This window comes from Mandrillus leucophaeus, unplaced genomic scaffold (genome assembly GCF_000951045.1).
Source record: "Mandrillus leucophaeus isolate KB7577 unplaced genomic scaffold, Mleu.le_1.0 Scaffold410, whole genome shotgun sequence".
Classification (NCBI taxonomy): Eukaryota; Metazoa; Chordata; class Mammalia; order Primates; family Cercopithecidae; genus Mandrillus; species Mandrillus leucophaeus.
This window is the reverse complement of record NW_012104366.1, coordinates 595,945-613,308: the sequence shown is the minus strand read 5'-3', so window position 1 is coordinate 613,308 and position 17,364 is coordinate 595,945. Positions and strand designations below refer to the sequence as shown.

Genomic DNA, 17,364 nt, shown 5'->3' with positions numbered 1-17,364 from the left:
GAGTCAGGTCAGGGAATGGATCAGGTGTCTCTCCACTTTGGTGTAACCACCTGACATTGTGGTTAGACCATGGTGCCTCAGTGCAGAGCACCAGCGAGTCACCTCTTGTCACCCACAGCTGCAGATAGCCAGGGCCAATAAAATCACACATAAAGATTCCTGTGCCTCCCTGCCCAGTGCTCCCAGGACTCACCTCTTGGCAGAGCCTTACTAACCTTTCTAGCTCCTTGCAGACTCCACATGTCACCTTTCACTTTCCTACCCATCATGTTGTCCTCACTCTTCAGGGACTCCTAACAAGGGCTTCTTTTTGTCTCCTGCCTAATAAGGAATGATTTGCTTCTATTTGATGGTTGGTTATGCTTGGCTTTATGGGACCCTCAGATGGTGGAAAACACCAGACATATTTTGTAACCTCTAATGGTGGGATGAAAGACAATATTTCAGGAATTGCAGACAGCCAGGAGACAGGAAGCCTGATCCTAAGAGTGGTTAGAGCAGGGCCTCCCGCTTCCCCATCCTTGCTGCTTCGGTCTACAGCCTGCCCCTCCAGCAGGTCTTCTCCCGGTCTGTTCTCCCTTCTCTGCTGAATACTTTTCTTTCCCATTTCTCAAATCGAGCTCCTGATCCTCTCCTTGGACTCCTAGTTGCGTTGTCGTCTGGTGCCCAGCAGAGGACTGGCATCCTTTATCTGACCTCCATCCTCAGATGGATCCAAACCTCCTTTGTTGGCTCTGCCTCTAGTAGCGAAGTTTCTGACATCAAAGGGTGTCATTGGAGCTGCATCCTCTTGGTTAATGCAAGTAATAGACACAATTTTATTATTGAGGGACCATCTGAACCTCTCTGTCGGTGACTTTGGAAGTAAAATGTACCATGGAAAAGCTCATCTCTTTATTACTTGTTTCTTTTTCTTTCTCTCCTTTTTTTTCCCCCCTTAGGCAGGAATTATTACAACAATAAAGAAAACTAACAAAATTTTTCTCCAAATCCCACAACCATAAGTCATCAGCTGTTTTTACTTTTCCTGGTATTCTTTTCCAGTCCCTGCTCATCTACAGCGACATTAACTAAATTCAGTTTTGAAGTGCATTTCTTTTTTGTGCCAAATGATCGTATTTGGAACAGACTGAAGTAATCGAGCTATAGGAATATCTTGGGTAATAATGGCTTCTTCTTTTGATTATTTCCCTTTAGGAGTGATACTGCTGATCCTGTAACATGGAGGATTGTCTTCATACCTCATCTGAGAATCTGTCCAAATTGGTCAGCTGGGCCCACAGCCATGGGACTATTTGCAGCCTCATTCCAAACCTGAAACACTTGCTTTCTGAAGGTTCCCATGGGAACCTGACAGCAATGTGGGGCTGTAGTGCTGGCCATGCTTATCACTGGCCGCTAACAGCTACTTGCAGAGCTGGGTCCCAAGAGAGGGTCTGTTTCCAGGATAACAGAAGTTTTAACTCTGATAGTCCCAGTATAATCGGGGTGCCCTCTGAGACACAGACTAGCCCTGTTGAAAGGTACCCTGGGAGACCAGTGAAAGCAAAGCTAGACTGTAACCGGACCAGAGACTCTTGTGACTTCTCCTATTGTAGTGAGCCCTCTGAACTGGATGAAACTGTTGAAGAATATGAAGATGAGAACACCCTGTTTGACATGGTTTGTGAGTCTTCTGTTACAGATGAGGATAGTGACTTTGAACCCCAAACCCAAAGGCCTCAAAGCGTTGCTCGCAAAAGACCTGGGGTAGTCCCATCTTCCCTCCATTCAAGCTCCCAGGCGCAGATGGTTGACGAATGCAGCAATGATGTCATCATCAAGAAAATCAAACAAGAAATCCCTGAAGATTATTACATTGTGGCAAATGCAGAACTGACAGGAGGAGTGGATGGACCAGCCCTATCCTTGACACAGATGGCAAAACCCAAGCCTCAGACTCACGCTGGTCCCTCCTGTGTAGGGTCTGCTAAACTGATTCCCCATGTCACATCCGCTATCAGCACGGAGCTAGACCCACACGGTATGTCTGCATCCCCCTCTGTGATCTCCAGACCAGTTGTCCAGAAGACTGCTAGGGTATCTCTGGCTTCACCAAACAGAGGCCCCCCTGGTACCCATGGCACCAACCAACAGGTGGCCATGCAAATGCCTGTGAGCACATCCCATCCTAACAAACAGATCAGTATCCCCTTGTCTGCCCTGCAGCTGCCTGGACAGGATGAACAAGTTGCCTCTGAAGAGTTCCTGTCCCATCTGCCCAGCCAGGTCTCCTCCTGTGAGGTAGCCCTTTCTCCCTCAGTTAACACAGAGCCAGAAGTGAGCTCCAGTCAGCAGCAGCCCCCAGTCGCTCCAGCCATAACCACTGAGGCCACAGCACAGTGCATACCAGGTATGGCATATGAGGCGACAGCGAGTCCCTCATCCACGCACGCCAGAATTCTGCGCCGTCAGCACTTCTAAAACCATTCACTCCAGTTTGCTAGAATTCAGTCCTTTGTTAGTCATGGAAAGATAGAAACAATGACTGTTATGTCCAGGTGATACTATAAAGGAAATTCATAAGAATTAAGGCCATAACCAGTTGACGTACCTTAGGGCTGAGAGGACAGCTGTAAGATTGTTCTGTTGATATTGTAGCGTTAGATTTAAGGTTGATACCTGTCAGCTGAATTTTTATATAGTAAAGTTATTTTTGAAAGTTTTAAAAATATGTTTTTCTATCAGTAGCAAGGTGTTTAGTTGTTGTTTGAAGCCAAAATGATGTTGAGTAAGGCATATCTTGACAATAGACCTAATGCTTTTCCATTATTATTTATTTGACTGAGCCAACTTGACATTGCTATTCATTTTAGTTGGTGTGGTAGTTAATAAGTTTTTTAAAAAGCAGTAGACATTTCTAAAAGAGGTATTTGATCTTTTCTCTTAAAATTTAAAAGAATACGGAAACTTGGATTTCTGGAATCTGTGAGCCTAACTGGAATGGATTGAGAGGAGAGTGAAATAATTGTACGAGGCCCCCGCACCTGTAATTCTAACGTTCTAATGTTCTTTAATTCTGACATTCAATATTTATTTAATCTGGGCCATTAGTATATAAAGGGGTTGGGTCTCATGCTTTTGGCTTCGTGACTCAAATCTAGTAGGTTAGAATAGAAACGTGGACAAGGACAAACAAATGTGCAGAAATCTGTGGCATGTTTTAGTTTATTTCAGCCCTTCTCAAAAACGTCGTGTATTTTGGGAAATGCTTCCTAGAAGCCTGAGGCACCTGTGCCTTTGTCCTGAAACTTCCTTGGATTAAGTTGCTTTACAAACTTTTTTTCCAGTTTTAGTATCAACCTTAAGATTCCCAAAGAAGACCTTCGGTTTATGATTTTTGTGAAGACATAGTCGTGGTGTTATTAAGAAGATATTCACTGAAAATATTTCTCTCCTGATTGAAGATCATGCTTTTCAGTTTATTCACTTTTCTCTTTTTTAAATAATAGTTTTATTGAGATACCATTCACATATCATAAAATTCACTCTTTTAAAGTGTACAGTTCAATGGGTTTTGGCATATTCATAGCATTGTTACAACCATCACCATTATCTAATTTCAGAATATTTTCATCACCCCAAAAAGAAACCCCATACCCTTTAACAGTCACTTTTTCCCTCCTCCTAGTTCCTGGCAACCACTAATCTACTTTCTGTCTATGGATTTTCCTCTTCTATATGTTTCATATACGTGGAATCATGTATTATGTGGTCTTTTGTGACCGCCCTCTTACGCTTAGCATAATGTTTTCAAGGTTAATCCATGTTTTAGCATTTCTTTCCTTTTTATTGCCAAATAATATTTTATTGTATGACTATACCATATTTTATTTTTCCTTTCATCAGTTGATGGACATTTGGGTTGTGTTCATACTTTGGCTGTTATGAATAATGCTGCTGTGAACATTTGTGAACAGGTTTTTGTGTGAGTGTGTATATTTATCTTGCTTGGGTAACTACCTAGGAGTGGAATTGCTGGGTCCTGTGGTAACTTTATATTTAACTTTTTGAGGAGCTGCCAAAGTGTTTTCCCAAGCAGCTCCATCATTGTACAGCCTCACTAGTAATCTATAAAGATTCTTATTGCTCCACATTGTCACCAACACTTGTTATTTTTCATGTTTAAAAAAATAATAAATATCCTATTGGGTGTGTGAAGTAGTATCTTATTGGGGTTTTGATTTGCATTACCCTAATGACTAATGGTATTGAAATTTTTTTTCATGTGCTTGTTGGCCATTTGTATATTTTCTTTTGAGAAATATCTACTCAAATCTTTTGCCTATTTTAAAATTGCCTTCCTATTGGTGAGTTTTTGGAGTTCTTTATGTATTCTGAATATGAGATCCTTATCAGGTGTATAATTTGCAAATATTTTCTCCCATCCCATGGATAAGTCCTTTACTTTCTTTCTTTTAAAAAATATTTTAATGAATTATACTTTGATCATTGAATAGCAGTGTGGTCCGTGGCTAATCTCATCATGAGAGAAAATGTTATCTTTATTAGGCTGGTGAAAGTCTTTGTTCCAGGAAATCTGACTCTTAATATATGTAGGATATAAGTAGTGCCTTTTCACTTAAATTGTTATGAACCTGGTTCTAGTTTATTTATTTGTTTGAGCTCTCCTGCCTTTTTTTAAATTATTATTTTAATAGGGTGGAATTCAGAAATGTATTTTGCCAAGTGATCCAGTGTACCCAGTTTGGTGAGAGTATTAGTTGTGTTGCACACCTTTTCAGTAACTCATTCCTGCAAAGCAAGATGCAAGACTTTTCTGCATCTGCCTCATGGATAGTAAATGAGGCCCTGAGGCGCTTTGCTAAACCATATATGAATATATTACTGTCTCATTATTTTGGGAAAGAAATTCAGCCTATTTGAAAAAAAATACTAATCCATTTATTATTGTATATATTACATTCTCTTAGGTTTTTTTCTTGCCTCATGGAAATTGCACTTCTTATATTAGCTATAAAAAGCAGGCATGCCCAAGGAGAGCGTGTAATATGTACAGTCATAAATTGTGATTTGGCTTTACTCTCAGAGGAGGATTAGTTTGGCTTGGAGGTGAACCTTTAAGAAAAACAGTATGAAGAATAGTTCGGACGATTTTCCAAGGATGGTCCTCATGTTTTGATCCATTGTTCTGAGGAAGGATACCCTATTGCTAAGATGTCATTAACTTTGGAGAAATACTATTTGAACTGGAAACAGCAGTGGGACAAATAAAACTCAGACTCACATTTTTCTTTTGAGTGAACTGTATAAAGTTAACATAAAATTTACTTTTTACTCTAGTACCTAATTAGATTCTGTGTTCTAAAGTTTTATTTATGTATTTGTGTTTGCATGTTTATTTATAGTAGGTAATCTTCTTTCTAACATAGATTTTAAAAAATTTAGAATCTAGCATACCCAGATTCATGTGAATGACTTTGTTACAAATGGACCTTACATCGTTAATATGTAAAGCGTACTTGGGACTAAGCAAAGAGGACAGGTTCTGAAAGCTAAGTCAGGCTCTTTTAAAATGGATGCTCTGTACTGGGTCTTTATCAGATCATTGCAGAAATACTGCATATCTTTAGATAACATTTTTAAAATAAATAATTTGACAAATCACTATTGAGTCAGCCAGAAACAAAGAGAAATTGTTCCATTTTGTTTGGTTTTACTGTTGCCATTTAAATTTGATTCCCATAGTGGAAAATCATCCCTACTTCTGTTCAGAGCTGAACTCATAAAATTATAAAATGTTAATCAAGGTATAGATAAAATCATTAATTTTCATGTCAATCCTGCCATACTGCTCAATCCAAATCTTAGCAAACAATGAGTAAAGAGGGCATCTATTATTAGAAGAATTATTGACTACCTACTAGTAGCTTGGATTCCATTAATTTTTGAGGTTTTATGTAAATTTGAGGCATTTGTCATAATGACATTTAAGTCTCGATTGCATCATGAGTTAGGGTTTTATGTGTATATTATATTTCTTCAATATACTCACATACACATAGCTTCTTTTATGATTTTGTGCAAGGATCCCTTTTATTAATCAACTCTTTTCCCAGAAGTTCTGTGGTATAAGCAATCAATTTTTGCATATCAAATTTGTATGTATATATATTTTTTCTTTTAAAAAATATATATTTATCTTTTTCTGATAGCTTCATATGGATTCTGCATATATTAGAAATAGTAACTCATAATCTGTCATGTATATTGGAAATACATTTCCCAAGTAACTCAGTCTCTCATGTGTATTGGAACTGCATTTTCCACTTTACCATTAGCTTTTAATTTTGTTGATGACCTTTTTTGAGGTATGAATTTTCTTAATTTTTATGAAGGCGATTATTTCAGCATCTATCAGTCAATCAATCTTTTCTGTCTTTGGTATTTTGCTTAGGAAGTCCTTTCCATACATTGGGATCACATAAATATTTCTCTGTATTTCCCTCTTGTTCTTTTATGGTTTTCTTTCCCTCTCCTCTCCTCTTCCTTTCTTTTTTTAACATTTGACTTTACAATTAGAATACGTTTTGGGGTAGAACCTCATGTTACTATTTTTGCAGATAGATGTCTCAGCTTCATTTGTTGAATAATTCTCATTCTTCACTGAATTGATTCATATACCACATTTTTGTTTATTATTGGGTCTCTTTATTTTCAGTTCTGTTTTTATTGATCTCTTTATTTTTTTCTTCTAATTTTTACTGTTTGAGTATTTTATTTGTATAAATTCATGGTGATTTTATACAAAAAATGCATTCAGAAAGAGAAATGTAGTCTAAATCATTTAATATGCTTTTTGAAAAATTACTCATGTAAAATTGAGTTCAGTGAGCTTTTAAAAATTGATTAAGGTATATATTACTGCCAGTTATTTGGTCTGTGTTGACACAATAGATAATGGTTTCTCTTGTCAGAAGCAGAAAATCTGAGTTAAGATCAGTTAAAGGAGAGAATTAACTGCCTTATAGCCCAAGGACAGATTTTCAAACCAACTTTCACCCGGGCTCAGACAGTATCAAATTTCCCTCTTGCCATTTGCCACCTTGCCTTCCTCCATATTAGATTCACCCGTTATACCTGATCCCTGCATGGATCCAAGATGGTTGTGCTGCTGGTTTCTTGTCCAGCAGTAGACAGAACCTGTGTCACAGCATTCCCAGTCACCGCTAAACGACTCACGGGGGGTCAGGCCCCCACCCTGGAAATGGTATTAAGACCAAGCCTACACAAACTGCATAGCTGAGTGTGGGCGAGGGGTGGAAGTATTCTTCCAAGAACATTCTAGGTATTATTCTTGAGAGGGACAGTAAACCAGAGATTCCTACTACTGTTCATGGGAGGTTTGTTTTGTTTTCTTTTGAGCATTTAGTTTTTTTTTATGTGGGCAGATAGGAAGAGTTGTTACGTGTTTTATTTAAAGGCAGCGAATATTGGAAAAGTGTTCTAAGTGTGGAAATGTGTATAAATATGTGTGCTTGTGTATACATACACATGTATATATATACATGGGCACATACTTTATATATTTCTTTATTCCATGAGAAATATATGCCTCTTCTTAAAAGAAGAAACAAGACTAACTGGGCACAGTGGCTCACGCCTGTAATCCCAACACTTTGGGAGGCCAAGGCGGGCAGATCACCTGAGGTCAGGAGTTCGAGACCAGCCTGGCCAACATGGTGAAATCCCATCTCTTCTAATTTCTGTGGGTACATAGTAGGTGTATATATTTATGGGGTACATGAGATGTTTTGATACAGGCATGCAATGTGTAATAATCACATCATTAGGGGGGTTAGGGGTATTCAGCCCCTCAAGCATTTATCCTTTGTTACAGACCATCCGATTATATAATCACATCATTAGGGAGAAGGGGGTATTCAGCCCCTCAAGCATTTATCCTTTGTTACAGACCATCCGATTATACTCCTCTAGTCATTTAAAAATGTACAATTAAGTTATTATTGACTACAGTCACCTGTTGTGCTATCCCAACTCTTTACTACTCAAGTAATGAGCAAAAAATATGACAGTGTAACTGCCACACCTTTCCTTTCCTAAGCCTGATACTGTCAGGGAAGAGTTGAGTCTGGTCTGATTTCAGACATGACCAAGGAAACAAGGCTTCCAGTGAGTCCCTTCACCTCACCTTGGTGGTGTTCTTGGGTGACTGCACGTTCTCTGAGATCTCAGCTCGCCAGTTCCTAACAGGATTGTGGCAGAGGATAAATGGGATAACTAGAGTTGAAAGGTATCAGGCCTGTGAGCAGGGTTCAGTGTTCCTTCCCCTCCCTTTTAGTGTACGATTTCCTACATGTGGGGAAGATTCCCCCCAAAGATCACTTCCAAAGTTCGCTTCCTGGAGGAGTGAGGGAAATAAGGTTCCAGACTTTCCTGTTAATCTCCGCTTCTGCTCCCCGAGCTGGCCCTGGGCACTGAGAACTTGGGGGAGGCCGGGCAGACGCGGCATTTTTGGTCTTTCCTCGTGGCCTCCTGAAACTCTGCGTTTCTAATGTGCTCCAAGGTAGTGCTGGTGGTGATGCTGGTCCATGGATCATATTTTAGTAGACACATGGGTGTAACTACATGAAACTAGAATCTACTTCTCACAGAGTATTGAGCACAATCTAATGATGGTGATGAAAATAAAAATAATAAAGGTGGCTATTATCCATTTATTGAATGTTTATCGTATGTCAGGTACTCTCTTTAGTGCTTTGCCTACATTTTTGCATTTGGTCCTCACAATAACCCTGACAGGCAGACATTATCATTACTTTACAAATGAGGGAACTGAGTTTCAGAGAAGTGAAATGACTTAACTAAGGTCTCAAGGCCAGAGTAGGGAATCAACTCAAATACATCGGATTCTATTTATCTCTGAGAGATCTGAGAAAAAAATAAAAATAAACACATCAGACTCTAAGCTCCGGGTGGCCAGGCTCCACTCTCCGAGTGGCCAAGGGACCAAGAGAAAGCAGAGAGAGCAGAATATGAATGGCAGTAAGAGTGATTTGTTCTCACCTGCTGAATGATTCAGCAGCTCAGGGGAACCTAGACATCTCTGAAGACCTAAGCCATGTCTCAGGACACTTTCAGATCTTACTCACCATCCACACGTGAGATCTAGAGGACAAAGGACTGTAATAGGCAAGTGACAACTCAGCCCTCTAATCTTTTAGAAGATCAGATCGAGTGGCATAGTCCAAAGAACAGCTCTTATTTCAACTAAAGGGAAGAGAAACAGTGATAGCCCTGAAAAAGCTAACAAACAAACAAAAAACGAATCTATAACCAAAGATGACAGCTTCTGTTCAGCACCCACTAGTTCTGTGGAATGAGCTTCTATGCTTCCTATGAAGGGTGGAGGGAAGGATTCAGTGACATGGGACATAGCTGTCACTGAAGCAGCACATATAGTATTCTCTGGCATTGGCAGGTGCATGTTACATGTTTATTGAATGAATCCAAAAAAAAAAAAAAAAAGAAATGCAGAATCTCAGGCTCCATCCCAGACCCACAAAACCATCATCTGCGTTTAAAAAGATCTCCAGGTGACTTTGTATATGCATTAGAGCTTAAGAAGCAGTGATCTAAGAAATTCAGGATTACAGGCTACATTGTCATTTCATCTGGCCACCCAGTAACATTGAGCACTCCTCCTGTCTGTTGAGCACTCTTCCTGTCTATGTGAGAGAATTCCCTCCTTTGTGCATCTGTACCTCCCCATAGGAGATGCCAGAAACTTGCTTTCCAGGTTTACATTTCAGCAAGGGCAGTCCTGTGACCTTAGGCTTTGCCAGTCAAATACATCCACATCAGACTGGGGGAGCTCGGGGATGCAAATTAAAACAACAAGGTACTATCTTACTCCCATCAGAAAGGCAAAAAACAAAATAAAACAAAACAAAAAACACTTAACTATCCCAAGTGTTATTGAAGGTATGAGAAAATGGGGACATGCTGGTGGAAATACAAATTGGTACAACTACTTTGGAGAGCAATTTACAGTATCTAATAAAATTTAAAGTGTGCGTATCATACAACCTTGGAATTCAATTTTTAAATGCCTTAGACTTTCTCATAGTATATAAAAGGAGATATGTATGGGGTCTACAGTGCGACTTCTTGATAACAGGAGAAAAAAAAATCAGTTAACAACCTTAGTGTCTATCAGTAGAGAAATAGATAAATACATTGTGATATATTTTTCAGTGGACTAGACGAATCAGCCAGATGTACACTTATTAATGAAGATAAATCTTGGAAGACAAAGTTGCAGAATATTGTTATATATTAGAATAACACCATACCTGTTTAAAGCACGTGAACATTATGATGTAGTGTGTGTTGCACATACACACACACTTAAACATGGACTGGAAGGAGACACTCCAGATATACAGTAGTGGTTTTCTTTGAGGAAGGGATGATGGAAACAGGTACATGGGAAACTTGAACTGTATCTATAATTTTTTAAAATATGTATGTAACATATATAGTGAAATACGAACATTCATTAAATCTGAGTGGTGGGCAGTCAGCACTCTGGGAGGCTGAGGTGGGAGGATCACTTGAGCCCAGGAGTTCAAGGCTGCAGTGAGCTATGATTGTGTCATTGCACACCAGCCTAAGCAACAGCAAGACCCAGTCTCTTAAAAAAAAAAAAAAAAAATTCTGAGTGATGGGAACATGAGTTTATGTTAACAGGAGGCAACCTTAGCACAGTGCTTCAGGGGTGAACTTTTTTTTTTTTTCACACAACAACCTGGATTCATATCCCAGCTTGCTCCCTTCTTTTCTGGGTTACTTTAGCAAGTTACTTAACCTTTCTGTGGCTTAGTTTTCTCATCTGTAAAATAAAGATAGTAAAGCAATCCTATAGGGTTGATATATATATAGATTAAGTTGAGCTATACAAAGCCCTCTGGTTCATGGTAAACATACTCTAGCTGGTATTCCGTATACTTTTTGAATGTTTAAAAATGTGATTACTGGCCGAGCGCGGTGGCTCAAGCCTGTAATCCCAGCACTTTGGGAGGCCGAGACGGGTGGATCACGAGGTCAGGAGATCGAGACCATCCTGGCTAACACGGTGAAACCCCGTCTCCACTAAAAAATACAAAAAACTAACCGGGCGAGGTGGCGGGCGCCTGTAGTCCCAGCTACTCGCGAGGCTGAGGCAGGAGAATGGCGTGAACCTGGGAGGCGGAGCTTGCAGTGAGCTGAGATCCGGCCACGGCACTCCAGTCTGGGCGACAGAGCGAGACTCTGTCTAAAAAAAAAAAAAAAAATGTGATTACTTTAAAAAATAGATCATGAAGCATAAATAAAATTGTGGAATATTTACGAAGGCGTTGTAACATTATTGCTGTTACTGAATATGGAATATTTTTGTTAGAAAGCAAACGTTACTACCACTGTCTTCTAGTGTATTTGTTTATGGACAAGGAATTTGAGAATTATTCTCACAAATTTTAACACTTTGGGTTTTCTCCGTACGATTGTGATGAGATGCTGTCATGGGAAAGTTTTTTTAAAACTCTTCTGTTGGAATAAATAGAAAACACAAAAATATCCATTATCTATGCAGTACTTTTATTCCAGGATCAACATTGCCTGAGTTCCACAAAGTGAGAGGTGATTTCCTTTATTTTACTGATGGAAATGACACACAAAGAAGGTAGATGGTTTGAAGTTATCCCGGGTGAGAGGGAACCTGGCCCCCTCCTTGTGAACTGAGAGGGACAGGGTTGGTGACCTGCATCGTGCTCCCTGCCCTTGCCTTTGCCTGCGTTGCTACGGGAGTAGTCTAAAGTGCTGACTGCTTCCCCTTCCTCTCCTTTGGTGTCACATCATGCTGATCACTTATCCAAAGTCGAGACTGCTAGGTTATATCCTAAAGAGGTCATTTATTTTTAAAATGAGAATCAAAAAGGACCTAGAGTTTAACAGAAGGATTGACTGTTTCAGGAGCAGAGAGACATGTCCCTTAGTCTTTTTTCTATTAAGTATCTGCACAAGTCACTTGCACTTCAGTTTATCAAACCTGTTTTCAGGATCAAAGACTGGTGGAGATAAAAAGAAGAATATTAAATTTCCTGCCTCGAGGATATCATTGTTTATAAAGGAGGCAGACAAACCAACAACTTCAAGTGTATAAGAAGGAGGTGTATAAAATATAGCTGAAGATACATGAAGAGTAGTTAACTCAGCCTCAGGGAATACATGGAAGGGTATTTCAGGTAGAAGGAATAATGTGAGCAAAGATGGTAGACCAGCAAGGAGTTGACTGTGGCTTGAGAATATATCTCAGTGGAGCCGGGAGAGTTGCTGCTGGAAAGATGGGCTGGAAAGCCACCTGTGAAAGGCTCTGCATATGATGTCACTGTGTCCTCCGTGGAACTCAGGGGGACACAGTTATTATCTTAGTATTGAGGAAGTAGGGGCTGGGACAGGAGGGCTGTTTTATAGGGTGACAGTAATCCAGGTGGGAAATGGCCGTAAGTACTCACATGAGATAACAGTGAAGGCATTGGAGAGCAGGAGACAGGTAGGTGTTTTAGGAGTTAAAAATACAGAACTTGGTGATCTGTGAGTGTTTTGCCTCTTAGAGTCTCTGTTGTCACCCACATATTCCCTGTCCAAAGGCACAACACTATTTTAAGTAATACCAAAAGGTCTTCAGGGCACAAAGACCTGCAGTGAAGTCATAGTGTTAAGTCCTCTATATGTAGGATAAAGCAGTTTGAAGAGTTCCGAAGCATGTAATGATCATCCATTCATCCAACAAATACCCATTGGAAGCCCACAAAGTGCCAAGTTCAGGTTAGGTACTTTGGATACAGCAACAAACAGAGAAAAAACATGGTTCCTGTTCTCATGCTGCCTACATTCTAATGAAAGAAAGACATCTCAAACATCCCTAGTTTGAAAACAAAACAAAACAAAACTTTTAAATATTTCCAGAACCGAGATGCTGTTAATCAAATTGTAAATGATTTTGTAAGACTAAATTGGTTGCCTTTAGATAACACATTCATCAAGGATGATGTATGAATAACAGTGGTTAAATGAACAGTTAAGCCACTGTGATAAATGAGAGGCAAGTCTTTCTTAGGTAGAAATTAAAAGTGTAGAGGCTAACCCATCCCATGTCATAATTTATTCAAAACACTTTCTACTCAGCTAAAAATAACAAGCCTAGCTGTATTAAAATTGTAATATTGCTTATTTTTGTGGACTAGTGACCTTCTTTAAGAACTAAATGTATATGTGTTTACTAGTATCTGAAAGGCAAAAGTAGAAAAGCAAATTGCTCTGTGTTGTACAGATGCATAATTTTCTGAGAAATTATGTTTCAGTAGCTTTTTAAAATGCTTGCAAATCCTATTTTAGTATCATTTATATTGGTATTTCACACACACACACACACACACACACAAAATCTTCCCAATTGGCTTTTTATTTCTTCAAGGGCATTTTCATATTATACCAATGAAATAAAAACTATGTTATTGAGATGTATTTAAAGTTTGCCTGTGTGTGATTGAGACTTCCAAATATGCGAAGTATACCCAAATGCAGCAAACCAGCAAATAGCTATAAACGTCAGAATATAATTTCCTTTCAATGAATTGGATTTGACTAAGACTGTGAGGATGCCAGGAACCACTTCAGAACTTAAGAGGTGTTGACCTTTCTAGCTTGGTATCCATTCCTTGAGGTCTGAAAAGATGAAATAATGTACAACCTCAGGGCAAACAAGTCAGTGTCAGGGCAGTGAGGCCTTAGCTCCAGCATCCCATGAATGCAAACATTATTCCCGTGTTTGTTTTCATTAGCAAAGCAGCAGCCCCCTTTTCCCCACAGGTAGAGCTGCCTGACCATCTTGGGTCTTAGCAGGAGTGGGCAGAATGCAGGTTATCCACTTCATTTTAGGTCCAGCAAGAGCTTCTCTTTCAATATAGATCATATTTATGTAACTAATGGCTTGTATCCCCAAAAGAGTATATTGGAACCAGAAGTATTTTTATTTTATTATTATTATTTTTTTGAGACCGTCTCACTGTGTCGCCCAGACTGGAATGCAGTGGCGTGATCTCAACTCACTGCAACCCCCGCCTCCCAGGTTCAAGCAATTCTCACACCTCAGCGTGCTAAGTAGCTGGAATTACAGGCGTGCGCCACAATGTCTGACTAATTTTTGTCTTTTTAGTGGAGACGGGGTTTCACCATGTTGGCCAGTCTGGTCTCGAACTCCTGACCTCAAGTGATCCACCCGCTTTGGCCCCCCAAAGTGCTGGGATTACAGGCATGAGCCACCGCACCTGGCCCAGAAGTATTTTTAGAGCATGGCAAAAATGAAAAAATATGCTTTATGGCTTCAAGGCTATTTTAAGCTTTACTTTAGGTAAGAACAGTGATCAGATTTATAATCAAGTAAATCTGATATAATGATTGATGCACCTTAGTTGGCTTATTGACTGTTATGATACACATATCAGTCTGCTTTTTTAGTACTGCCTTAAAATCGATAGGATTGCTTTCTTAGACCCAAAGAAATCATTTTCATTGCCTTTTTCAATTTTCTTTATTTTTATCATGGTAATACATATATATGGCAATCAATAAAATAATATTCCTGAATAGTAACAATGTCCCACCTTAGTTTTCATCCCAATGCCAGCTCTTCAAAGGAAACTTGTTTTCGATTCCTCCAAAAATCTGAACAAATGCATATACCTCTGTTTCTTGATTTATTAACTGAATAAAATATCTGTAGACTCTTTGTAATGAAAGATGAGGATTTAACTCATTTTCGTTAACTTTCCAATTTGATTGTTGGGTTGTTAAAAAACATAAGTAAGCAATAGAAGAAGTTAAAATAATGAAAGAGGAAATAAATATATTTCTCCACCTAAGGATGAGGATATTAGGGATATCAGTGTCCCTGTTCTTTCCACTGTTCTCTCCTCCCTGCTCCTGCTTCTCACAATCTTCTTATCATCACAAGTTTGTTAATATTTTTACTCTCTGTAACTAAGCCTTTTCTGCTTTATCCATAGGTTGATTCTAAATATTCAGAACCAGTAACACCTTTTATGCTATTTTCACCCACAGTGTAAATATTGTTCCTAGCTATTCATATTCTAAGATTGCATTTCTTTTCATCCCGATGAATTTCACAAGCTCTGGTGCACTCAGAGAGGAATGTTTCTAAGGGTTGTTGGGTGGATAAATGACTTAATCCATGTAAAGGGCTTAGAACAATTTCTGGCACAGAGAGTAAGTCTTCAATAAGCCCATCCCAGCAGTATTAGTAGTACTGTATTTCATTGCATCTGAAATGTTACTGACTATAAGCAGTATTATTATGTTCCGCAAAGAAAGAAAAGCATGCTACCAATTAAACTGTAATCCCCAGGAATTTAGAGACAAATCTCAGAATTACTAAAATGTGCAGAAGTGTATCTTAGAATCAGTGAAATATATTCTTGTTTTGTTATTGTGTGTGTGTTTTCCTAAAGCTTTTGGTGGCCTTTCTTGACAAGAGAACAATGTACCTTCACCATATTTGTTTGCCCATGAGATTCCCATGCTAGTTTCCTGCTACAGTTTGGACTAGTTGATTTACCCTAAACCTAAGTTGATCCCCCCACCCTGAGATTTCCCCTGGGTTGATCCACTGTTCTCCTAACTTCATGTTTCCTCCCTTTTTCCCCTTGTTTTGGTGAAATCCATCAAATAATTTCCCAAGAATGGATTGGTAGGAAGTAACTTTTGGAGTCCTTAAATTGCTGAAAATTTCTTTCCTCTAATACTACTTAAAAAAAAAAAATACAGATGAGGTCTCCCTGTGTTGCCCAGGCAGATTTTAAACTCTTAGGCTCAAGCAGTTCTCCCACCTCGGCCTCCCAGAGTGCTAGGATTACGGGCATGAGCCACTGTGCCCAGCTCTCTAATATGATTGAAAGAGATCCTCAATACTGGTTCCTTTGGCAAGGGTTATAGCTACAAAAACTCCCAAATCTTCTTGAGAATTTTAATTAGAAATTTTTAAAAGGTGATCTTCTGTTCTTGAGTGATCGTTTCCTTCAGTTTTTCTGTTCCTTTTCTCTCATTTTTCTCTGATTCTGCCAGTTTTCTTGTGATGCCTTGTCTACTTGTTTGTTCATATTTAAGAATGCAGGACAGGCTGGGCACGGTGGCTCATGCCTGTAATCCCAGCACTTTGGGAGGCTGGGGCAGGCGAATCACCTGAGGTCAGGAGTTAAAGACCAGCCTGACCAACATGGAGAAACCCCGTCTCTAAAATACAAAATTAGCTGGGCATGGTGGTGTGTGCCTGTAATCCCAGCTACTAGGGAGGCTGAGGCAGGAGAATCGCTTGAACCCAGGAGGTGGAAGTTGCGGTGAGCCGAGATTTCTCTGACCTGAGCAACAAGAGTGAAACTCCGTCTCAAAAAAAAGGAAAAAAAAAGAATGCAGAACAGAAATCTGGTGTAGGTTTCTGCTGCAGTTGTGTAAATAGGTTTTTGTCCCACTAGGCCTGAAAGTAGGATGAGGTATGTTGTGAAAAGTAGGACGGGACATGTTGATTGGCAGGGCTCCCTTTCCAGAGCAGGTAGAGAGCTGGCACTTGGTCATCAGGCCTCCATTGACAGGGCTCAGATACCAGTACCCAAGTTAGAGGTCTTCGCTCTCCCATGTGATGGGTACCATTTCCTTAGCAAAGTTGTTTCTGATTTTTTTCTGGAAAGGAGCTGGGGTAGGATAGTGGGGAGTAGGGATGTACTGGCTGGTACAGCCATTATAAGTTTTTCATTAGTCTCCTGGGTTCAGATCCGCTTGTTACTGCCACCCTGTCTTACCAGTTGTCCCTCAGCCCGGAGCCTTTCCAAGGTTCCAGCAGATGACTGGCTTCCACCTTGGATGCAGCCCCTGCATAGTGTGATCTGGTCCCTCATACTGCCATGTGTGGTCCCCTGACCATTGGCATCATCTGGGGGCTTACGTAAAATGTGGAATTTCAGGCCCCAGGAGACCTACTGAATCAAAATCTGCATTTTAATGAGGTCCCTGAACGATTTTATTCACTTTAAGATTTGAGAACAGTTCAAGGCTACAGTTTCATTGCTATGTCTTAATTTTTAATACATGCCATCAACTCTTCTCCAAAGCTTTGTTAGAATCCTCATTAGGTGACAATCCTGACCCATCAAGCTCCAGACACCTTTTTTTTTTTATTTTTTTGAGACGGAATGTCACTCTTGTTGCCCAGTCTGGAGTGCAGTGGTG

The 17,364-nt window shown here is 39.7% G+C and overlaps 1 protein-coding gene across 3 annotated transcripts in view; it reads left to right on the top strand.

Annotated features, from left to right (window-relative positions):
* Positions 1-1,190: 1,190 nt before the first annotated feature.
* KIAA1958 (KIAA1958 ortholog) overlaps positions 1,191-17,364 on the top strand; it is a 103,209-nt gene continuing 87,035 nt past the window's right edge. For all 3 annotated transcript variants that reach the window (XM_011992449.1, XM_011992448.1, XM_011992447.1), the window contains exon 1: positions 1,191-2,392. In XM_011992449.1, coding sequence (XP_011847839.1) covers positions 1,222-2,392 — 1,171 coding nt within the window. In that variant the 5' untranslated portion in view covers positions 1,191-1,221. The remainder of the gene's footprint in view (positions 2,393-17,364) is intronic.